Source organism: Miniopterus natalensis, chromosome 11 (genome assembly GCF_054644295.1).
Source record: "Miniopterus natalensis isolate mMinNat1 chromosome 11, mMinNat1.hap1, whole genome shotgun sequence".
Classification (NCBI taxonomy): Eukaryota; Metazoa; Chordata; class Mammalia; order Chiroptera; family Miniopteridae; genus Miniopterus; species Miniopterus natalensis.
In genome coordinates this window covers 18,827,604-18,852,326 of record NC_142091.1, presented here as the reverse complement: position 1 = coordinate 18,852,326, position 24,723 = coordinate 18,827,604, and the positions used below count along the sequence as shown (strand labels likewise).

The following is a 24,723-nucleotide window of genomic DNA, read 5'->3' as shown; positions in this document are numbered from 1 at the left end:
GGAGACTCCTCCTCCAGGAGCTCTCCCTGTCTACAGCAATCTGGGTTTCTGACTGCCTGCGTCCAGGCCTAGGGATACCAGAGAGGGGGAAAAAAGAAACAGGTAAATTCTCTACTTGTTTAGCAACACTTCTAATTCAGATCTTCCTCAATTGCCCAATACTTTTTACTTTTCAGAGTCTTAAATAGCAAGCAGTTCAGTGCATGTTGTCTGTGTTTTCTCTACCTGCATTCAGAGGGAAAGCAGGCTGGCATGTGCTTACGCCTTGCCTAAGGAACCAGAACTCTTCTCGTATTGAATGTTGATGTCTTAGTTTTCACATACAAAATTTTTATTTCTTACTGATGGTGGAGTTGATACTTTTTTGGCTTGCATGATCTATATTTCTATACCACTCAAATATATAAAGAAATTACCATTTAGATTAATTAAGAAATGCCCTGATATCATGAAGTATATAAGTCACAGGCTAACATTTTCTCCAATTATATTTATTTGTATATAGAATCTGGCATCATGGAGCTTAAGCTTAAAGCACTAATCCTTGACATTATTCATAATATTGATGTGGTGAAACAATTGAACCAAGCTCAAGTTCATACAACTGAAGACTGGGCTTGGAAAAAACAAGTTAGATTCTATATGAAAAGTGATGACATATGTTATGTTCAAATGGTGGATACTGAACTTCAGTATACTTACGAGTATCAGGTATGACTTGTGGCAGAAATGTTTTATTTCCTCTTAGAAATTATTTACTTTATTGGATGAAATATTTATTTTTATTTTAGTTGTAACTTTCAAGAATGTTTTTGTTACTGTTTTCTTTTCGTTTCATCATGATTAAAAAATGTTACATTGGAAAAAAATCATTTTCTTTACAGAAAAGTTAAAATAATGGCAGTATTATACTGAATTCTCTAAATGTACCTTTTATTAGAGTAGCATTTATATAGAAATTCAGACATACCTTCAATTCAAAGAGAAGTGAACATAGGCAACCCCAGTAGAAGCAATTTGGTTCATGCCTCCTTATACAAGGGCAACATTAGTGCAATTTTAAATATGCTAAAATATGTTTACTAAATGTTTTTATGTTTTGTAAGGTAAAACAACTTTTGGAAAAAATAGCCTAACTCATGTAACTTATTCTCAGAAAAATCTATCTGTATTCTTTCTGCCTTATTTTTATCATAATCCATCATCAAAAAATTTTGGCAATTATGTTAATAAGCATATGTCAGGAGAGTTGCCAGCTGGCTCTTTCAAAAAGGAAACACATTTCGAGACCTAGTCTGTCTACCTAAATTAAGGAAAAACTCTAAACTGCAGCTGGAATTGGAATCTTTTTTCCCTAAAATTTAGTAGAAAATTTGAAAATTATATGATGTTAAAATTATTCATTTCATAAGAAACTTTTAAAATTAATTATGCTTTGAGATCTCTAAAGTAATTCTTATTTGTGAAGATTATAAAATTTAAGGAAATAATTTACATGAATTTAAAATGCAAAACAAAATGTCTTTTTGTATTTGATTATATAATATATTTATTTTGTTTGCCTTAGAAGTATGTTTCTGTACTATTATCAAAAACTCAAGAGACTATTTGGAACACCTAACAGTATATTAATTGAGGAAAGAATAAAATACATGCTTGAAAAATAACTAAGTTTAATTCCAGTTTGCGCTTTAGAAAGTTTCTTTCATTAAGAATACTTTGGATATTGTTCTGTGTTAAAAACTTTAATCTTTTTGTTGCCTTTTATCTTTTTAAGTAGAATCTCACACTGTATAAATATTTGTAAATGTTCTATAGAACATTTATATTCAAACCTTACGTTTATTTCCCTTGTGTAGGGTAATGCTCCCAAGCTGGTATATACTCCACTGACAGACAAGTGCTACCTAACTCTCACTCAAGCCATGAAGATGGGACTTGGAGGAAATCCTTATGGACCAGCTGGAACTGGAAAAACTGAATCAGTCAAGGCTTTGGGTGGACTTCTTGGAAGACAAGTTTTAGTTTTTAATTGTGATGAGGTAGAATCAATAATTGTCCAACTGTGTAATAGTGTGCTAGTTTAATGTTTGGATTAGTTTTCATGTAGTACTTATATATTTTAAAATCACTCTGCTTTTAAATTGCTTGAAAATAGAATTTGTTTTACTTGAAAAGTAATATGGAGAGAGGTTGCATGTATTATAGTCCCAAAACTTTTCTAAAGAGAATTATTGCAAAGACAGAGTTTTAAATACAGAATGAAGATTTATGTTAGAGTTTAGAAAAATATTTCAGTAAGGAGAACGGTAAATAGAAAAGGAAAATTTAAAATTCATTTTTAAAACATTTTGTGTATGATTTGTATTTTGACTTAAAAAATAACTAAAACAAAAATTGTATTTGCTTAGTTCTGTGTACTTTTCAGGATACTTTCACAGGAATTATTCTGTTTACTCCTTGAAAGCACCCTGAGTTTGAAAGAGTAGCTATTTAATCTCTACTTTAAAAAGAGCAAAAGAGGCATAGATGGGTGAAATGGTTACCTTATCAGTAATGGCATAAAGTGTTAAATTATTGTTAGAGATTTCAATTATTTTTTAGTGAATATACTTTTATTGTTTTTTTTAAGGGCATTGATGTGAAGTCAATGGGACGAATATTTGTTGGTTTGGTCAAGTGTGGGGCGTGGGGTTGTTTTGATGAATTCAATAGACTGGAAGAAGCCGTACTGTCTGCAGTTTCTATGCAGATCCAGACAATTCAAGATGCTTTGAAGAATCATAGAACTGTATGTGAACTGCTTGGCAAGGAGGTATAGAAATGTATTTGTAATCTAAAGAATTAAAATATTTCATAAGACTTTGCATTACTCATTCTTAGGCAGTATATTATCTTTATTTCTCCTGGTACCCCTGTTTCTAATCTGTAACCAGTGTGTTAAACCTTTTTCCTGTGAATTGTCTCTGAGGTTTCTACCCTGTTTTTGGTTTCATTCTAACATTCATCTTCAAACTATATTGAATAATTGAGTTATATTTGCTAACATTTACAGAGCATCAGTCCGTGCTGGCACTGTGCTTAGTGCTTTAATGCATTGTCTCATTTAATACTCACCACAATCCTTTGAAGTAGTTCTATTACAGTAACTTTGAACACGCTGAAAGTTAAAAGAACTATGAAATTATCCTCTTATCCATAATAACATTTTCTCAGTACACGTTTTTCTAGGTAGGCCAAAAAAGTAAGACTAGTTGTAAATTATTAACATTATTTATATGATGCTTAAACTCTTGACTAATTATTAAGTTTTACCTCTTTGTCATCAAAGTTTATTTTCTTCCACATTCTTTTTTTTTCTCTTTCTTCTTACTAAGAAAGAGTGGTTCTTCCTCCCAACCAATGCTAGTCTTCCCACCTGTGCTTTGGAATTTGCTGCCCTGGGATCTTCTCTTCGTTATCTCCTCTGCCGTAGTTTCAGCCTTCCTTCCTCTGCCCACGCCTCAGTGGCTTTTAAACATAATCAAATCTTTTCCTTCTTAATAATATACTATGCATAATAATATTATATAATTAAAGCATAAACAAACCTTTCCTTAATATATCTTTTGTTCCAACCACTGCTCTTTCTCTTTTCTTTCCTCTATAGCCAGGTTTTTCTGCTCTAGATCTTTCTACTTCCTAGTTGCCCATTCATAGTTTACACATCTAATTTAGCTTCTTTGAGCTTTATTGAAATTCTCCTACTTGGCCTTCTTCTGATATCCTGCTCTTCCCTGTCATAGCATTTATCACACTGTGGTTGCTTCTTTGTTTTAATAGACTATAAGCTTTAGAAGGGCATAAACTGCTATTGGGTTTAGTTCAGAACTGTGTTGTCTCTGTGTACTTGGCAAACTGCATAACACAAGGAAGGCTTTGAGCAAATGTGTTGCACAAACAAATAGACCAAGTGGTTCCTAAGGAGTTCGTTGTATGCTGAATAAGGAGACAGTGCGGTAGTCGTTAGTTTTTCTGCTAAGGTATTTATGTGTAGAAATATGTCACAGTAAGATTGTTGCTGGTAATGCTTTATATTTATGGTTTCAAATATTTGATGCCTATATTTTAAATTAATCTTTCAGGTAGAAATAAATTCTAATTCTGGAATTTTTATCACTATGAATCCTGCTGGAAAAGGTTACGGAGGAAGACAAAAGCTGCCTGATAATCTTAAACAGCTTTTCAGGCCAGTAGCCATGTCTCGTCCAGACAATGAGCTGATCGCAGAAGTCATTCTCTATTCAGAAGGCTTTAAAGATGCTAAAGTATTGGGCAGGAAATTGGTTGCTATCTTCAATCTATCTAGGTGAGTTTTTTTGTTTTATTTTTATATTTTTCTGGTTCCATTGATTGATTATGTTTATTAATGACTATTTTTCACATTTGTCCAATTCACTTATTTAATGATTTTCATATTGGTGATTGTGCGTATGGTGTTGACAGGAAAGATTTTAGTTTGAATAATGAAAACATCTGGGCCTAAACTACTTCTTTTTCTTAAATACTATAAATCTGATCTCACTTTATTAGGCAAAAAAATTTTTTGGAGTGCTCCAGCTAAATGATACTTACTGATCTAATTTACCAGCTGACCACTGGAAAGTTACTGTTCTTTGGAGGAAATCTGTTGTAGTTTTTTTTATGTCTTATTTTTGGTAATAGAGGCTGACTTTTAGCTTCTTTGGGTAATTGAGAATTCTAGTCCATACCATTTAAAAGATAGTGAGAACTAGAATTTCAGAGATCGAGAGCCAGGTAGATTGATGAAAAACCTTAGGAATAAAGGTAATAGGTAATTGTCATTTAGTATCATCATTAAGGTATTAGCCAGTTCATAGTACAAATTGGTAGTTACAGAATAGTCATGGAGATGTACAGTACAGCATAGGGAATATAGGCAATATTATTGTATTAATTATGTATGGTGCCAGTGGATACTAAAAATATTGGGGTGGGATGGGGATGGATGTTTGTAAAGTATTTGATTGTCTAACCACTATGCTGCACACCTGAAACTGATAAAAATAATATCGAATGTAAACTTTAATTGAAAAATAAAATTTAAATTAAAAAAACTGGGGGGAAAAAAGCCGGTTCATGAAAGGTTTATCCTGATCCTTGAGAACCATCCATATTCAATGTTTACTTGAGTGATTATTTTGCGTGATTGGGTCTTTTATATAAATGTGTGGAATATCAGCACTCATTTCTATTTGTCAGTAGAAATGAATAAAAAAAATTTCTGATAGCTATTTGATGCTTTCTGATTTTTATGTTTTCACTTAAGGGAACTTTTGACACCTCAACAACATTATGACTGGGGTTTGAGAGCTTTGAAGACAGTTCTGAGAGGAAGCGGAAATCTTCTTAGACAACTGAAGAAATCCAGCGTTAAACAGAAAAGTATGATTCATTATTCCAAATATAATCTCATTTTAAAAATAAGCTTTAGTTTAGAATAGTTTTAGATTTATAGAAAAGTTTTAAATGCAACATATAGGGTTTTTGAATACCCTATTCCCAGTTTCTTTTGTTGTTAGCATCTTACATGCGTGTGGTACATTTATCAAAACTAATTAAAGCAATATTGATACATTATTTTTTAATTGAAGTTCTTTATTAGGATTTTCCTAGTTTTATCATAATTTTTAAATGTGCATTAAATATTAAATAGTTGTGATATATAGAGGAATAGTCTAGTCCACTTGTTCTCAATCTTTAGTGTGCATTAGGATCCCCTAGAGGCTTGTGTGAAAACATAGACTATGGGACTCCCTCCTCAGAGTTCCTGATTTAGTAGGTCTGGAGTACGCCCTAAGAATTTTCTAGTCTTAAAACAAAAACAGAAATCTTAGAAACACATGGGGATTTTCTTTTCCAAAAGAGGTAGTATACCAAAAAAAAGAACCTTTTAAAAAAACTCAAGAATATAAAAAACTACCTTTTAACTTGTAATAATGTTAGATGAGCAGTGAAGTTGCAAGGGTAGTGCTCGCATTGTTTCCTGTTATTTACCGCAGTACCTGTGTCAGAACGAAGGGACCGACTCAGTCATGTTACCATGAACTAAAGTCCAGGCTTCATTTGATGCTTTATTATTATGATCCTTTCTGTCCCAGGATCTAATCATTGAATCTAGGGTCCGCATTGTATTTAATTGTTGTATCTCCTTAGTCTCCTCTGCTTAATGACAGTTTCTCAGTCTGTTTCTGTTTTCGTGACATTGACAGTCTTCAGGAGTACAGTCAGATATCATGTAGGCTCTTCCTCATTCTGTTTTTTTCTGATATTTTTTTCATGATTAGACTGAGTTATGAATATTTGGAAAGAATACTAAGAAATGATGGAGTCCCCTTTACATCCCGTCCCGTCCCCGTCCCCGTCCCCATCCCCATCCATCCCCATCACACCACATCATCACCACATCACATCACCACATCACATCACATCACATCACATCACATCACATCACATCACATCACATCACATCACATCACATCACATCACATCACATCATCACATCACCACATCACATCACATCACATCACATCATCACCACATCACATCACATCGCCACATCACATCACATCATCACATCACATCATATCACATCATCTCATCACATCGTCAGTGGGTACATACTAACCACATGGTATCACTGGTGATGTTCACCTTCATCACTTACCTTAGTGTTTGTCAGGTTTTTCCACTGTAAAGTTAGTGTTTCCCCCTTTTCTTACTCTCTGCTTTGGAAGCTGGTTCCTAAGTCTTACCTTCAAAGTGAGGAGGCAGGACTTATATCCTGCTTGGTGGTGGAATATAATTTGAAACTCTTCTGTAAAGATTTGTCTCTTATCCTCCATTTATGTATTTATTAAATAATTTATTTAGATTTGTATGGACTCATATATGTTTTATTGCACTTTACCACCTTTTTTTCCATTTATATAAAATAAATGATTCCCCTTACCCATGGATCTATCCTTCGTGAAAGGCTGAATAGTCAGCCTTTTTCAGATTGCTATTAAAAACTTAGCTAAAACACCATGAAAATTAGACAGCATAGACAAAAGGACTACATGAAATTACCACCACAACATGAATTGGGTATTGTGCTAAGTGGATAAGTCAGACAAAGACAAATGCCATGTGATTTCACTTATATAGGGAATCTAAGAAAAACAAAATAAGCCAACAGAACAGAAACAGATTCATAGATACAGAAAACATTTTGACTGTTGCCAGATGGGAGGGGGAATGGGAAATGGGTGAAAAAGGTGAAGGAATTTAGAAGTACAAACTGGTAGTTACAGAATAGTCATGGGGATGTAAAGTACAGCCTAGGGAATATAGTCAATAATATTGTAATAACTATGTGTGGTGTCAGGTGGGCACTAGACTTATCAGGCGATCACTTCATAAGTTATATAAATGTCTAATCACTTGATTGTACACCTGAAACTCAAAATATTGTGTGTCAACTGTAACTGAAAAATAAAAAATTATTTAAAAAAATAAAAACTAAGTTAAAACACTGAAAACAAGACAGCATACAAAAAGGATTACATGAAGTTACCTATTTGGGCTCTAAATGATCAAAGTATACATCTTAAAATGGAAGCTACTTTAGCTCTATTGTTAGGTGAGTATGTGCCAGGGCAGATATAGTTATTTGGTGAATTAATTAAATTACTATTTTTCAGTTGTGTATTCCTGATGATTTTTAAGAAATACTGAAACTATACCTGTAGTAAATAAAGATGGCTTCCTTGTGAGTTCAGCACTGAAATAAACTCTAGTGCAGGCACGCCTCTTTATATATACTTAAACATAGAAATATTAAGCAATTTCAAAAATTACCAGGCTAAAAACAGTTTCTTGCCTTTATGTGTATGTCTTATCAATCAGCAGCTGATATCCTTGAAAAAATAAGAATCTTACAATCATTTAACATTTACATTTGGTTTAAGAATAGGTTTATGAACCAGTTTTGAGCAAGGCTGATAAAAGATTTTTGCTTTGTTTGTTAGTTTTTAGTCATAGGATGTAAAATCTCTGGAGGCAATACTGGTTATTGGTATATTCGGAGAGATACCTGAATCTGGAATTGGTTGGTTTGGGTTTAAATTCCAGCTATGTAAAATAATACTTACTGCTGTGCTCTTTCAGATAAGTCATTAAACCCTTGGAGATTTAATGTTCTCATATGTAGAATTAGACTAATAATAGTAATACTTCCTTACTTTACACAGTTATAAAGTTCACATCAAAGTAGTAAAGTATGATGCCAATGTAAATGATTATAATTTTTATTATTAACTAAAGTCTGAGCATACTTGGGATTCAAATTCTATGGAAAAGAGTTCATGATTATCTAGTGATACTTACTTTTCAGCAACCAAAGATAACAAGGTAAGCTTGTTAATTCATATTATAGCACAGGTCTTTAAATGTTATTAAATTCTAGTGTGTTATTTAATTACTGACAATGCATATTAAGGCACTTAAAAACTTTTTATAGTCATTAAATTTATAACTTATAATTTTAAAATGAAACTTTTTCTTTAGTTAATGAAAGTCATATTGTGGTGCAAGCATTGAGGCTTAATACAATGTCAAAGTTTACATTTGCTGATTGCACTCGGTTTGATGCGCTGATCAAAGATGTGTTTCCTGGAATTGACTTTAAAGACGTAGAATATGATGAACTGAGTGCTGCATTAAAGCAAGTCTTTGAGGAGGCCAGTTATGAAATCATACCCAACCAGGTAACTGTCAAGAATATTTTATACTATATTGATTCTTTCTACTAGTTAATTCCTTATTACCTATCTTTATTCTTTATCTTTCAACTTATCTTTTGTCTTTCCACTTAAATCTCACTTGCTCAGGGAAACCTTCCCTGGTCTTTAAGTCCAGATTAGGTCACCTTGTTATGTGCTTTCATTACTCTTATTATACAGGGTGTCCCCCTAAAATGTATACACACTTTAACAGCTGATAGCTCAGTTTTGAAAGTGAAATGTATTTTAATAAACAGTGTCTTTATAATTATTCAGAGCATGTGTATACATCTTTTGGGACCCCCTGTATATATTTGTTTAGCGTTTCATGTGTATTTGATTAATATTGCTTCTCCCTCGCCAGATGGTAGTCTCCATGAAGGCAGGATCTGTGTCTGGTTTTTGCTCACCACTTTATTCCTGGTGCCTGTTGCAGAGCCTGGCATATAATAGGTCCATTTTATATAAATTTGATATGTAAAATGGTGATGCTCTCCTGAAGAAATCAAAGGCTTAATTTACATAGAATGACTTATATGTATAGAATGAGAGCAGAGCTGTGTGTGGTCATGTACTATAAATCACATGTGAACATGTTCTTTTCTACTAGATCAAGAAGGCTTTAGAACTGTATGAACAATTACGCCAGAGGATGGGAGTTGTTATTGTTGGTCCAAGTGGTGCTGGAAAATCAACTCTTTGGAGAATGCTAAGGACAGCACTTCTTAAAATTGGCAAAGTGGTGAAACAATATACCATGAATCCCAAAGCTATGCCTAGACATCAGTTATTAGGCCATATTGACATGGATACGAGGGAATGGTCTGATGGTGTTTTGACAAATAGTGCTCGCCAAGTAGTTCGAGAACCTCAAGGTTGGTCTTTGTTGTGTGATTCTTTGCTTTACTTAGTTTTAGTGGATGGTAGATCTTGTGTATAATGCTATTCTTATCAAGTCTTATACATGACCATGAACTGCCTTTTAATGATGTACATTGATATTTTAGTTTGGAGAGGCCCAAGATATACTACCATTTTGACCTATACTTTGTAGCAACTTTTATTATAATAGAAACTCAGAGTAATCTGGGTGAATTGAAATTCACAACTAGATTAATTTACTGCATAAATATAAAAATTTTTATTGCTTTTTAAAAAAAATTTAAATTTATCTTTATTTTTGAAAGTATTTCAGATATTCCCCTGCTGAATTGATATCATAATGCCTCATAAATAAGCAAGAGGACAAATTTTTATTTAGGGTTAAAATTGGTATCTTTGCAAACACTTAACTCATCAGTTTCAATAGTGTTTTAATTAATTTTGAAAATTTAAGTCGTAAAACAGTAGACTTCAAGGCCTAAATTTTTTGGCTTGGTGGTTAAGAGAGTTTTTAGCCAGAATCAGAAAAGACTCCCTACTTTTTGTTAAGTTGTCGTTTAATTATTGTTGTTTTTCTAAGTGAATGGTTTAGAAACATTGAAAGGGATTTTCAGTGTAGTCTTTTTCAATTTAGTCAATAATATTACACTAAATAGGAACCAGATATTACCTATGCTAATTTCTCACACTTTTTAAAAAAAATTCTCACCCAAGGATATGTTTTTATTGATTTTAGAAAGAGAGGAAGGAGAGAGAGAAACACTGATATGTGAAAGAAGCATCGATCTGTTGCCTCCTGTACCCATCCTGACCGGGGATCGAACCCGAAACCTGGTCAGGTATGTGCCCTGACCAGGAATCGAGTATGCAACTGTTTGGTGCAGGAATGACTCTCCAACCAACTGACCCACCTGGCCAGGACTTTCTCACACTTTTATTGTTGGTATTTTTCTCTTTGAATTGTTTTAAAAGTCCAAGTACAACTTGAAACCACTCTCATTGAAGAGGGATGGATAACAAAGGTTTCTCTTGTGGAAAGACTTGTATACACTCTTGTTCACTACTTCTCCCCTTTGAAGTCACCTTTTTAAATATCAAAAAAGTTAGTGGTGAATTTTTAAAATTTCTCATGTAGCACACTAAAGAGTGGGTTCTCAATATTTTCTAAAATATATTACATAGCAAGCATTCATACATTCTTATGACATGGTAGAAGACAAAGGTCTGAAGGCTATCTCACAAGATTAAAGGAATAGAAATACTTAAGCCTTGCACACCGTGTTTTCTCTCAGTGAGATTTCATTTCTGTGTGTTCATAGATAAAGAGTATTATCACATGGTGTATAACTGAGTCTTTGGCCAACTGAGCCAGGATAGCTGGGTTCTCCAGCACATTTGTATACAAATTTACATGAAAATTTCAACCTGTTCAATGCCTTGTTCTTATATTTAGCTTCAGAGAATATAAAATAATACTTATGGAAATCACTACTAAAGAATAAGAGAATTATTTTATTCCTTTTTTTAAATTATCACTGCATATATTTTCATTCTATGTTTACTTTTATGGTTTGAAAATAGATGTCAGCTCATGGATAATCTGTGATGGCGATATTGATCCTGAGTGGATAGAGTCTCTGAATTCCGTTCTGGATGATAACCGACTGCTCACTATGCCCAGTGGAGAAAGGATTCAGTTTGGCCCAAATGTTAACTTTGTATTTGAAACTCATGATTTGAGTTGTGCTTCGCCAGCCACAATATCTAGAATGGGAATGATCTTTCTTAGGTAAACAATAAAAGCATCTGCATATATTATATTAGAATATTCTTCAATTGTTACTTTGGTTTCATAGCTAAGTGAATTATGGGTTGTCTAAATAATGTATAATTTGTTTTTCTCTTTTTTTATTAACTTTTTGTTTGCTAGGTTTTAATTCATTCTGTGACTTCCTGTTTTACTGCAATTGAATTATTTCAGCAATGTAGTCCTGTCACAATTACTAAATAATTATTTTTGTTTGCTTAAGTGAAACAGTATTTAATTTGTTTTCTTGTTTTTTTCTGTTACTTTTATTTAAACTTTTGTTTTTTAATCCTTACCCTAGGTTATATTCACTGATTCTAGAGAGAGAGGGGATGGAGAGTGAGAGAGAGAAACAATTTCCATAGGCTTCCTCCCGGCATGCGTCCCTACCAGGCAGAAACCTATGCATGTGTCCTGACCGAGAATCAAACCACAGCCCTTTGGAATACGTGACAACACTCCAACCAACTGAGCCATACCGTCCAGGGTTCTATTATTTTTATTTAAATATTGTGATTGAGTTCAGAGAAGCGAACATACTAGTTATGAGCTAGAGATTAATAATTTTATTTATGTATTATTGTTTTAATCCTCACCTGAGGATATGTTTATTGATTTTTGAGAGGCGACGAGAGAGAGAGAGGAATGTTGATCTGAGAGAGAAACATCAATGTGAGAGAGAAACATCAATTGGTTGCCTCTGGCACCTAGGCACCCTGACTGGGAATTGAACCCACAACCTAGGTATGTGCTCTGACTGGGATTTGAACCCACAACCTTTTGGTGTACAGGATGATGCTTGAGCCAGCTGAGCCACCCAGCTAGGGCAGAGGCTAATAATATAAAGCTTAATGTTAATATTTCAATCATAGAATCTCAGATTTTTAGAATTTTAGGACTAGTCTAGGTTAAAATGATCTTATAGTCCAACCTTTAATTTTATAAATTGGAAACCTCTTTACTTAATACTTTTTTTCTTCTTCACTGTGTCCGGAAGAGGCTTAAAGAGCAAAAGTGAATTGTAAAGCAATTTTAGATCTGTACAGTAGTGACCTATCAGAACATGGACACTTGAGCCAGTTTTGGTTCCTGAAATGAGTAATTAGAAAGTTCTCTTTTACTTCCTGAATTTATGTTTAGAATTTGATATTTACCAGTTTACATAAAGTGCTCTACTGTTTTAGGCTATTTACAGCTATTTTATATGTTATATGACACATGATCTTGTCATTACATTGGTTCAAACTTAGTTTCTAAAATTACTTCATTGCTTACTTCCTTGAAAACATATTAAACTTGTCGTGAACTCTGACATTTTGAGGTTTTATTAAAAATGTAACAGTGGGTTTATAGCTTTTGTAGCAATACCTCACACAATTTATCTTATTTATTTCATGTACTCTTAAAATCTTGTGAAGAAATATAGGATAAAATGAAAGATTATAATTAAATTAAAAAATATTTATTGAATGTATATTACATATATGACATTAAGTTAGACATTTTAGGAGAGACAAAGCAAGAAAAGAGTAAAACTAACACTTATGGAGAGCTTGTTTTTATGGAACATACGCTCAAGTAGAGGAGATAAGATAAATATAACAACAATTATAATACAAGATAGAATATAAATAAAATAAGTGATGAGTAGAATGCCATGGATATTTAGCAGAAAAAAAGATCACCTATTGCTGTAGAGGTTTGAAAAGTGTTGGTGAACCAGGTGTTGTTTGTGAGAGGCATAATGAATATGTGATTTTATGTAAATATAAATACATATTAACATTTTTCGTGTTTGATTAGCTTGTACCTTGGTTATAGGTTTCATTCATTTCTCAATAGATGTTTATTGAGCACTGGCTATGGAATAAGCCAAATGAGGGCCTTTTAATAGAGAATACAACTGAAGCTAATACAAAATAATGGAAACTATAATTGAAAAATAAAAAAAATAGTGAAAGAGAATGCTATTAATTATTCTGGGGCAACTAGTAAAAACCAGGATTGTCTTGGACAGACCTGGATGGTAGTTGCCCTAGTCCTTAAGCAGATGCCATTCATGACAAAGTCTTTATTCTGAAGGAGCCGGGAGTCTTTTGTCTGTCTGTTTTGAGCTGATCCAGTGTAACTGAAATATTTACCTTTGATCTTTCCATTTTCCTTTTCCTTATTAGACTGGATAGAAATGTGAGAGGGGAAATTCAGGGGCTCGGTATCTAATAGTGCTGCTATAAAACAGTGTTAGAAGATTGGAAAAATAATGAACTTGTGGGCCCCTGTCAATTCTAAAATTATTAATCTATGGGTTGGTTTTACTATAATTAGTTTATAATTATGTAAGATATAATTTTGAGTAATATGCCAATATTATATTTAATGTTAGTCATTGGGTGTTAGTCATACAATTAAGTCCTAAAAGAATTATACTGTAGAAAGATTTTTTAATAATGCCATGGGAATTTACGTAGTTGGCTTTTTGAGGATAGAGAGAGAGAAAAAATATTTTTGAAGACCTGTGTTAAGATCCAGTGCATCTTGACCTCTAATGTGCCTTTGAATCACCCAGGGAGTATTTGTTAAAGTGAATATTTTGCTTCAGTAGGTCTGGGATGGGATTTGGCTTCTGTATTTCCAACAAGCAGGCTACAATTTGAGTAGGATAGGTTTTTTGCTAAGCTCCAGATAGTAATTCTTTAATTTACACTTATAGTAATATAGATGAAATGTCTTTGCTTTATTTTATAGAGAATGATACCTTTATGTATGTATATCTAGAGAAGTAACTAACACATACAAACACACACACAGAAGTAACTAAAGTCAACTCTTGTACACTAGCAGGTACACGTAAAGAATAATGTCAAATGAACCAGAAATTTATTTTGAAAGTAAATTGACAATTTTTTAAAAATAATTTCTTATGTGTTTGTTCATCTGTTTTAGTGATGAAGAGACAGATATTAATTCTCTGATAAAATCTTGGTTGAGGAATCAGCCTCCTAAATACAGGAATAACCTTGAAAACTGGATTGGAGATTATTTCGAAAAAGCTTTACAGTGGGTTCTAAAGCAGGTACGTTGACTGTAATATTTCAGAATTAATCATTTAGGTGAGAAGTACAGTGATTAAGAATGTTGCTTGCATGTAGTTGCCTTTTAGTAGAGCTCTGCTGGAATATGGGGGTGGAGTGACAGGTAGGTGTCTTCATTGCTGTCCCTCTATGTCTCTTGGCATAATCTTTTATTATGTTAGTCTTAAAACACTTTAATCGTCCCATCCACAATATCTTGCACTGCTTACCAAAAAATCTTGAATACAGTGTATTGGACTATCTTTCTAATTTTAATAACAAAACCATCTTGCCACATTTTACTGTGTCATTAAATACTCATGTATATATCACGCTAAACACAACGTCAAGTTACTACTAAAGTAGTAAAGGATGGTGAGTTATTTATAATATTAAGTCATTTGTTTATTCAACAAATTGATTAAATATCTAAAATATGGCAAGCATACCAGTAATCGAGCCTTTGAGAGTTGAACATTAACAGGACAATCCTTAGGAAAGTTTTAAAAAGGAGATCATGTGAATTTGAAGCATGAATGGAAGTTTAGCGTGCAGAGAAGACAGTGGAGGGCATCCAGATATTCTACTTGGTTCTTTTCACCTTTTCTTGCATTTTCTTTTATGTCATTGCTGTTAAGAAAAATGTGAACGTATAAAATAGAGGAAATAAATAGCAGTGAGTTTTTTGAAAGTATCTGTTAATCTGAACTTGATTTAGAGGTCAGTACCTTGGGATTAAACAGGATGTACAGAGAAATGGAGACCTCACTTTAGTTTGCTCAACCTTTTTTCTTTCTGACTTCATAAGGATGAAAGATGGAGGAAGAGGGATTTGTGGGAAGTGATGCCAATGAATAGGTTCCCCTGAAGGCTTCAGGGAAAGCACCACTCCCACCAGCCCTCAGTCTGGCTGAGCTGTCTCCTCCTTTGTTTTTCTGCAGTAGTGTAGTTTCTTTTAACTATATTACAGTTGCTTATATTCAATTATAAGCACCTTGAAAGCCAGCACCACGCCTGTGTTACTGCTTATCTTTTCCCCAGAACCAAGTATGCTAATAACAGAGTAGTGAGTGAATGAGCATAAATGTGCTCAATTAAATGCTTAATGCCTATGTTGTAGCACCTTTTCAGATGTTATTTCATTAATATAAAACATGCAGAGCCTAACAAGGCTCTCCAGTGTAAATACCTTGAGGTCATCTACTTGCATACTGTTAATGTTAGAATGAGAAATAGAAACGGTACTGGATGGAATATATAGGTATTAGGGGTTGTGACTATAGAAATGATGACAGGATAAGATGATTAAGCCATAGAGTGGATATCAAAGATTCAGTTAGAAAATAAACTGATTTGCTTTGTGGTCAGTTTCCTGTTATTGTTAAAAAAACCCTTTTTTTTTTAATGTGTTGAGGATTCCTTCTTTCTTATTCTGTGCCTTGTTCACCATGTTCAGATCCTGAGAGATATACCATAATGGATGTTCTAGAGCAAAGCAGATTTTATTTATAACTAGAGTTTTGCTTTCTTGAGTTAATTTAGCAAATTAGATAATCTAGAGGAAAACATTTGGGTTTCCTCTGTCTTGCCTTTAAAGCCTACTACCCTTTGCGTGGCCTAAGTAGTGGATTTGCACCCATCCTCCTGTTTTCCTGTTCTTCCTCTTATTTCTCTTATAAAATATTTATTATGCAGACAGAGCGGTTTTCTAAAAAATGTAAATTGTATCATTTTACACTCTTACTTAAGAACACTTTAAAGGCAGTGAAAATAAAATTTTCACTCCTTATCATGGCCTTTATAATTCTACACACTCCGGCCCTTGTCTGCCTCTCTGAGTTAAACTACTCTTCCTTGGTTTACTCGGCTTCCTTTAATTCCTTAACTATACCAGTGGCTTACCTTTGCATATGTCACATGGCCAGATAGATCTCACTTTTCGGATTTTAGCATCAATGTCACCTTTTTCAAAGAGGCCTTGAACCCTCAGTCTGACTTACCCTTTCTCGAAACACTTTGTTCTGCTTCTCTGTAGCTCTTCCCACAACTTAACCATTTCCTCTACTAGACTTGAGCTCTACGATACAAGTACTCTGTTTAGATCATTTTTTAAAAAGTAACTAGCACTGCTTACAGATTCTATGGATAATTGTTTCTTAGTAAATATTTTAGATTGATGAGAACCCTTTCCTCTCTTAACTCCCCGGGAGTTACACAGGGACCCCAGAGGACCACAAAATAAAATCATCTATATGACCTCAGTCCAAAAAGTTCATTTTAAAATTCTGCTAGAGAGAAAGCTCCAAATGCTTTTTCATTTAAGCCTACTTTTATTAGACTTTCTTTTCCAGTGCCATCAATCTAGCCTCTAGCTTCTTTTTTAATACTAAGACGAAATGAGGAACTTTTCTTTTTAGACCAATGCTCATTGATTTACCTTTTCCTTTATATTCTGTTTAGGAAGTAAACAAACCATGTTTCTATTTGAGGATTCTTATACTTACAGCTAGAGATATACAGTTGTGTTTTTATGATTACCTTTTATTTTCAAAATTTGTATTTTATACATAAATTGAATGAAATCTAAACTTCCTACAAGTTGAAAGGAGGGATAAATTTAAAAGATGATCTGTAGAAAAGATATGTGAATGTCAATCTGTATGGTTCTAAGTTAACTAATTAATTGCCTTTTGTCTGTACCATGGATTTTAATTAACAGAATGACTATGTGGTAGAAACAAGTTTGGTTGGGACTGTGATGAATGGTTTGTCACATCTACATGGATGCAAAGATCATGACCAATTTATTATTAATCTCATAAGGGGACTTGGTGGAAATCTGAACATGAAATCACGTCTGGAATTCACCAAAGAGGTATTACATTTTAAAGCCTATATTCAGTGCACATTAAAAAAATTTTTCGCCCGGCTGGGCGTGGCTCAGCAGTTGAGCGTCAACCTAGGATCCAGGCGATTGGGGTTCAATTCCCGGTCAGTGCACATGCCCAGGTTGTGGGCTCAATCAATAACTCTCTCATCATTGATGTTTCTATCTCTCTCTCTCCCTCTCCTTTCCTCTCTCTGAAATCAGTGAAGATATATTTTTAAAAAAATAAATTAAAAAAAAAAAATTTTTTTCATTGACTCTTAATTGCCAAAATACAATGACCTGTGACCATAAGGTATAGAACTTTTAAATTTTGAAATTATGCATTCACTAGAATAATAATGCATTTATACACGTGTACATACATACACATATATACTTATTTTTCTCTTCTGAACTAGTTTGTATTTTATGATATTATTAAAATTTTATATACTTATATTCTAATAGGCTAAAATTTGGAACAAATCTTTTTTGTTAGACATTTTGAACCTACTTAGCTATATGAATAAATATAATTATTTATTTGTAATCTTAGACTAATATGTATTTTAAATTATTTGTTTAACCAGAATAGTTTTAGCAGTTAGGATTGCTGAGATGAATTAGTTATTATAAATATTTGCTTATATAAATGTAAAGGTATGGTTCACCTATGTTGTTTATAAAGCATTTCTACATATTAAGGGATTTCTTTCTGTTGCCCTCTGTTGAAATAATTGAACGTATGTTCCTTATAGCTTTCTTAATTTTTATAATTTTGTTTCCTCTTTGACACCATCATTTATTACTTTTTCTGTTGTTTCCCTTTCTGTGGCCACTCTGTTACCAGGAACTTCTTATTGTTACCACTCATTGCCATATTATGTATTGCATTTAGGCAGGTATCTTCTTGCCCAAGTTCAGAATACAGCTGCTGAAGAGTACCATTAGGGCCTAACTCTGCTTTATACCTGGGAAAAGAACAGTTTTCAAAGTGAGAAAGAAGAGTAACGGGCTGAGAGCAGTGAGCAGTGGTGGTAACATTAGAATTGATTGGCACTCCAGAGCATGGTGGAAATGAAGGGTCCGGGATTCCTACATTGTGTAATTTACAATTTAGTGTTCATAAGGACTCAATTAAAAGTTGAATGTATTTGTACCTTGGGGTATATGTAAAATAGATGACATTTATTTGCTGAAATGATCATTTAGAGAATAACATTTGAGATAAAATGTTACTTTAATTGAACTTTGGGACAGTTACTTTAAAGAATTAAAATTTCACACATTCTATTTGGAGTATACGAAAACCTGTCACAACTTTTTCTTCTTAAGGTTTTTAATTGGGCGCGAGAATCTCCTCCAGATGCTCACAAACCAATGGACACCTACTATGACTCGAGTCAAGGACGATTAGCGCCTTACGTTCTGAAGAAGCCAGAAAACTTGACTGCTGATGATTTCAGTAATAGCCAAACACTTCCAGTCATTCAGACTCCTGACATGCAACGGGGTCTAGATTATTTCAAACCGTGGTTAAGTTCTAACACTAAACAGCCATTTATTCTTGTGGGACCAGAAGGATGTGGCAAAGGGTAAGAGCAAGAAATGTTGATGGAGGTGCATATTGTGAATTTATGCTTCTCTTCTCTTTTAAAATGATTTAACAGCTTTTGTTACCTTTTTTTTTGTTTAAACTAGTACTTACATTTTCATGAAGGACTCTTTCATTGTCACTACTTGTAAAATAATATGACTCTAGAGAAGAATATGGGTTTTTTTTTACTGCCAGGTTATGTATTTTTTAATGGAAAGAACAATTTGGAAGATACTTATAAAAGAATCTGCTCATAAAATCACAACAAAAAATGAATACCTTAGATGTACTCACAAATTATCATTTGCTTTATTTATAAAAAGTGAATCTTGACCTTAGCTCTCTATTTGGAAATACCTTTTAATTCAGTGGAATTCAGCCTATTTTTAGTGCCTAGTGAGTAGAGTTTCTGGAGATAAAGGACACATGGATTATTAGTTTCGCATTTCAAGTTGTAATTAAATTCTATAAAATCATAGTAATTTTTCTTAACTTGGAGAACTTAATATCTTAAAATATTTTCTTCAACTGTGGAAAAACAGTTGGTATCTTTAATATATACTTTATGAAAATAAATTATTTCTGTAAACTTTGTTTTTTGTTGTTGTTTTTGAAAGAGTCCCAGGATTGCCTTAAAATATGACTATATTTTTCCTAGTCTAAAAATTAGAAAGTTATCCTACCCATGTTTACCATTTTCCCCTTAAACATCATCAGACACAATTTAGAAAATGAAATATTTATAAAATGGAATTTTATATTGAATATAAAAAGTATTTTACTGGTTGCATTTTAAAAGCCAGATGTCATATGTCTTTCCTAGGATGCTGCTCAGGTATGCCTTTTCCCAACTCCGGTCCACTCAGATTGCTACAGTTCACTGTAGCGCACAAACAACGTCTCGACATCTCCTGCAGAAACTGAGCCAAACTTGCATGGTAATCAGTACTAATACTGGCCGAGTATACAGACCCAAAGACTGTGAAAGACTTGTTTTGTATTTAAAAGATATCAACCTACCCAAACTTGATAAATGGGGGACCAGTACTTTGGTAGCGTTCCTACAACAGGTGAGCTTTATCACTTGAAGTGTTTTGATATCTTTGGAAACCAATTTAGTTTCATTAACTTGTTTCTAACTTTGTTTTTATTGTTGACAAATGGGGACTATTACAGATGTCCCCAGGTCCCCCACCTTTGCCCACCTCCACCCAGCCCCCGCCACATCTTCCCTCTAGAAAGATCTGCTTTCTTCCTTAGAGCCGCTTTTGTCTAGCATGCGTCATGGAAATTAAACTCTTGAGGCTTCTCCGTCTCGTTCCAGGTCTGCTTTTGTTGGTCTTCCTCCCTTTAGCAGCTCGTGTTACATCGAGTTGATGTCTGACAGGAATAGTAAAGCAGCCTTTACTCTATACCTGTTACAGATCCCTTATTCCTAAAGGAGGGAAGCAGGAGCTGAGGCTGGTGTGGAGTTGGGGAAGGGTGTGCTTCAGTGTGAGGTTCGCGTTCTTCTGAGAGCGGCTGGGCACCCTCAGGCGTGCGCGTCCTGTCTGCTTCAGTGCTTTAGCCTCCTGTGCCTGTGGAGGCATCGGAGACCATACAGTCTCAGGGAGTGCGGGAGCTTTCCTCCCTTTATCTCATTCACAGCACATCAGAAACCCTAAGTTCTAAATTAGTACTTATTATGCTTATATATCTTCAAATTTACCTTTACAAAAACCACAATTTTTTCCTTATTTTTTTTCTTCTGATTTCTTTCACTTTGTTTTATAATTGCTGTTGGATTTATACTATCATATGGATTTTAATGTTTATTAGAGGGAAAGCATTTTAAAAGGATAGTAACTCAGCTAACATTCATGGAACACAGTCATGAACAGTATTATTTTTCGATAATATAAGAAGTTAAAGTATATTTCAATTTGCAGTTCTTGAGAGAGGTAGAGGATGATGATTGCATTTGGAAATAATTGAATTTTATGCAAAAATATATTATGATTAGAAAATCTTAAGCATTAAACTTATTTTTTAAATTTATTTTCAAATAGGTATTGACATATCAAGGATTTTATGATGAAAATTTGGAATGGGTTGGTTTAGAAAATATTCAGATTGTGGCTTCTATGTCAGCTGGCGGAAGACTAGGAAGACATAAACTCACCACCAGATTTACTTCTGTTGTTCGTCTTTGTGCTATAGAGTATGTATCTTAGTATTTTAATTTTTTTTAATGTGGGAAGACATATTTGCATTTTATTAAAGGTATCCATTAATGACATTTCTTCAAAATGTAGAATATACAAATAATCTAAACTTAAGCTTTGACACTATTTTTTTCCTGCCCTTCTCAAACTATAGGCGATAATTTAGGATAATAAAGGCTTTCATCAACATTTCTTATATATTAGAAATAAAATATAACTGTTTTGTATTTTCTTTGTTCTAAAATACCAATAGCAGGAATCAGAATGGTAGATTTTAGATTTAAATGTTTTACGATTTCATAAAACAAAAGCACTGTTAAATTTTATGAAGATAACTAAACAGAATTTAAATTTGAAGAAAGTAGAGTTAGGTTATGTTAGTGGCTGATAGCATTACTCCTAATATATCCACCCATCTCCATGGTCCATAATTGTTCCAGGAATTTGGAATTTTATGGTTATGGCACTGTTTCCTCTGATATATTTTGCCTTATAAAATCTAGTTTTTATGTTTTCATGCTAATTATAACCATCTATTAACATTCTTCTTTCAGAAATGTTACAGCCACCAATTAGCCTGTATTCAGATAGATTTTAGTTTGGGAGAAAGAGTTTGATTTTATTTGTTGTATTAGTTCTACTCTTATAGTTCTGAGGTGGATTACTGCTCTGTGTGCTGGCTCTATGTAACTCAAAATGCCTTATCTCAGCAAAGTTTTCCTTTTACCCCTTTCTAAAGATCAGTGGTTTTTCAAAAAATTGTATTTGTAAGTAATTTTGTTGGAATCCTCTATTAGGACCCTTAGTATTCGACAACAGATAATTAGGGATCTAATTGGGTTGAAGTGTGAACAGGGACATTGAGCTTGATCTTAGCCCCTGAGTAAGTGTTGGAGGTATCTAGGTCTCAAAGCAGCACAGTTTGAAAACCACTGCTATCACTTAACATTAAAATAATAATTTAGGCCTGACATGCATTGCTCAGTGGTTGAGCATCAACCTATGATCCAGGATATTGCAGATCGATTCCTGGTCGGGACACATGTCTGGGTTGTGGGCTTGGTCCCCAGGAGGGGGCGTGCAGAAGGCAGCTGATCAATGACTCTTTCAACATTGATGTTTCTATCTCTCCCTCCCTCTCCCTTCCTGTCTCTGAAACCAATAAAGATATATTAAAAAATAATAATAATAATTTAGAATAATGATTCATTTCAACTTCTTTTTTATATTTACTTCAACTTTCTTTTTTAGTTACCCAGAAAGAGAGCAATTACAGACAATTTATGGAGCATATTTGGAACCAGTTTTACATAAAAATTTGAAGAATCATTCTATTTGGGGTTCTTCATCAAAAATTTCTCTCTTAGCAGGATCTATGGTACAAGTGTATGAACAGGTATATATTTATTTACAGTATGTTGTAGTTTTCATGTCTATTTGTATCACTTCAAAGGACTGTCTTTAATCCTGGCCTGTGCTTATGTCCAGGCTTTCTCTTCCTGGCGTTTCTTAGACCCTTTAACTAGAATAAGCTCTGTGAGGGCAGCTGTGCTTTGTACTTTATTCACCATTGTACCCCTGGCACAATTTCAAGCAGACACTCAGTAAGTGTTGACAGGATGAATCAGTGGTGGGTGGTTATTCTGCCATGAGCTCAAATTTAGAATATTTAGAATGGAGTTCATCTTTTTTTCCAAAACTAGACCTTTCTCCTGACTTCTATTAGTTTCTGTCTTCCCAGCATAGACAAACTCGAGAGTAGTGTTTGATGTTTATTTTTTTCCTGTTACCTATGAGGAAATATCTAAAGTATCCTTCCTTGGTAAAGTGGGATGATACTTGAAAATAGGCCTTAAGGATGGCAGAAGACATTTACTGAGTATAGTCTCTTTCCAGCACCAGTCATAGGGATGCAAAGATGACTGACTGAGTCTGTTCTTTTGAAGTTCAGTTTAATGAGGGACCTTGTCATATAAATAATACAGTGTCACAAGTATAACAACAGTATGTACAAGTCACAGAGAAAGTGTAGGGAGGTAATAAATGACTTTTTTGAGTGTGGTAGGTAGTTAAGGGGAGGTGAAATGGGATCTGAATTTTGAAAAATGAATAGAAATTTACAGAGTGGTTGGAGATGAAAGGTTTCCCTAGGTAAATCTAATAGTATGTGAAAGTTACAAAAGTGTTTGTGGAAGATGCTTTTTATAGTATTGGAGTAGAAGTGGGAAAAGATAAGTTAGAAAGCAAGAAATTCCTTATTTTTTAAAAAATTAATTCAAATGTTCAATGATCAAGACCAGAATAAGAGCAAAGGCTCTGTCCATGGAGAGGAAGGGACAGGTTCTTTACTGGTTGTCTATTGGAGAGGGACACTTTGATGTGTTAAAAGTTCAGTGGCATAGATGAGACTGATGAATGTCAGAGGGATGGAGGAGGGCGGGTGGGTGGAGGGGGAGAGAGTAACCAAAGATTTTATATGCATATATGCACAACCCAAGGACACGGACAGTGATGGGGAGAGGGACTGGGGAGTGGGAAGGAACGGGGTCAAACGGGTCATTGGGGAGAAAAAGGGACATCTGTAATATTTTAAACAAAAATAAAATTAAAAATAAATAAATAAAAGTTCAGTGGCTTCTTGAACATAAGGTGGCTCTGTGGTTCCCGCTGTTAGAAAATGGGTCTTACCTAGATCTCTGAGTGCCTTATTGCAACCACCATTTCATAAAGCTTACGTTTGAATTTCTTTCTTTAGCAGCACTTTTTAACCTTTTATTATTTTATTTTATTTTATTATTTTATTTTATTTATTTTATTTTATTTTTTATTTTATTTTATTATTTTATTTTATTTATTTTATTTTATTTTATTTTATTTTTTATTTTATTTTATTTTATTATTTTATTTTATTTATTTTATTTTATTTATTTTATTTTATTTATTTATTTTATTTTATTTTATTTTATTATTTTATTTTATATTTTATTTTATTTATTTTATTTTATTTTATATTTTATTTTATTTTATTATTTTATTTTATTTTTTTATTTATTTTATTTTAACCATGGACAAGCTTTGGCAGTTTGTTGAAGCCTATGAACAACCCTTCTTAGATAATGTTTTTAACTTCACAAAATATAATATACAAGATAACTAAGGAAATCAATTAAATTGAAATACAGTTCCATACACTGGTAGAAATGGGCATTTCTGTGAGTTGAAGGTGACTGAAAAGTAGACAAATGATTTACTGTATTTTCTTCTACAGGTGCGGGCCAAATTTACAGTTGATGATTATAGTCACTATATTTTTACTCCTTGCATTCTTACCCAGTGGGTTCTTGGCTTATTCAGATATGATTTAGAAGGAGGTAAGTTTTGCTTTCATGATTTCAAATCACTTATCTTTCTTAGAATTCCACAGTATGTGTAGGTGTATGTGTATGTGTATGTGTATGTGTATGTGTA

At 33.4% G+C, this 24,723-nt stretch overlaps 1 protein-coding gene across 6 annotated transcripts in view; it reads left to right on the top strand.

Moving 5' to 3' along the window:
* DYNC2H1 (dynein cytoplasmic 2 heavy chain 1) overlaps positions 1–24,723 on the top strand; it is a 244,128-nt gene that overhangs the window by 47,807 nt on the left and 171,598 nt on the right. For 5 of the 6 annotated variants that reach the window (XM_087821570.1, XM_087821571.1, XM_016206739.2 and 2 more), the window contains exons 32-46: positions 506–711; positions 1,860–2,042; positions 2,633–2,815; positions 4,125–4,348; positions 5,330–5,445; positions 8,611–8,810; positions 9,436–9,700; positions 11,289–11,496; positions 14,458–14,587; positions 17,305–17,460; positions 18,790–19,049; positions 19,875–20,121; positions 21,100–21,251; positions 22,507–22,651; positions 24,524–24,626. In XM_087821570.1, coding sequence (XP_087677696.1) covers positions 506–711; positions 1,860–2,042; positions 2,633–2,815; positions 4,125–4,348; positions 5,330–5,445; positions 8,611–8,810; positions 9,436–9,700; positions 11,289–11,496; positions 14,458–14,587; positions 17,305–17,460; positions 18,790–19,049; positions 19,875–20,121; positions 21,100–21,251; positions 22,507–22,651; positions 24,524–24,626 — 2,778 coding nt within the window. The remainder of the gene's footprint in view (positions 1–505; positions 712–1,859; positions 2,043–2,632; positions 2,816–4,124; positions 4,349–5,329; positions 5,446–8,610; positions 8,811–9,435; positions 9,701–11,288; positions 11,497–14,457; positions 14,588–17,304; positions 17,461–18,789; positions 19,050–19,874; positions 20,122–21,099; positions 21,252–22,506; positions 22,652–24,523; positions 24,627–24,723) is intronic. The other variant, XM_087821573.1, reaches the window with a different exon arrangement.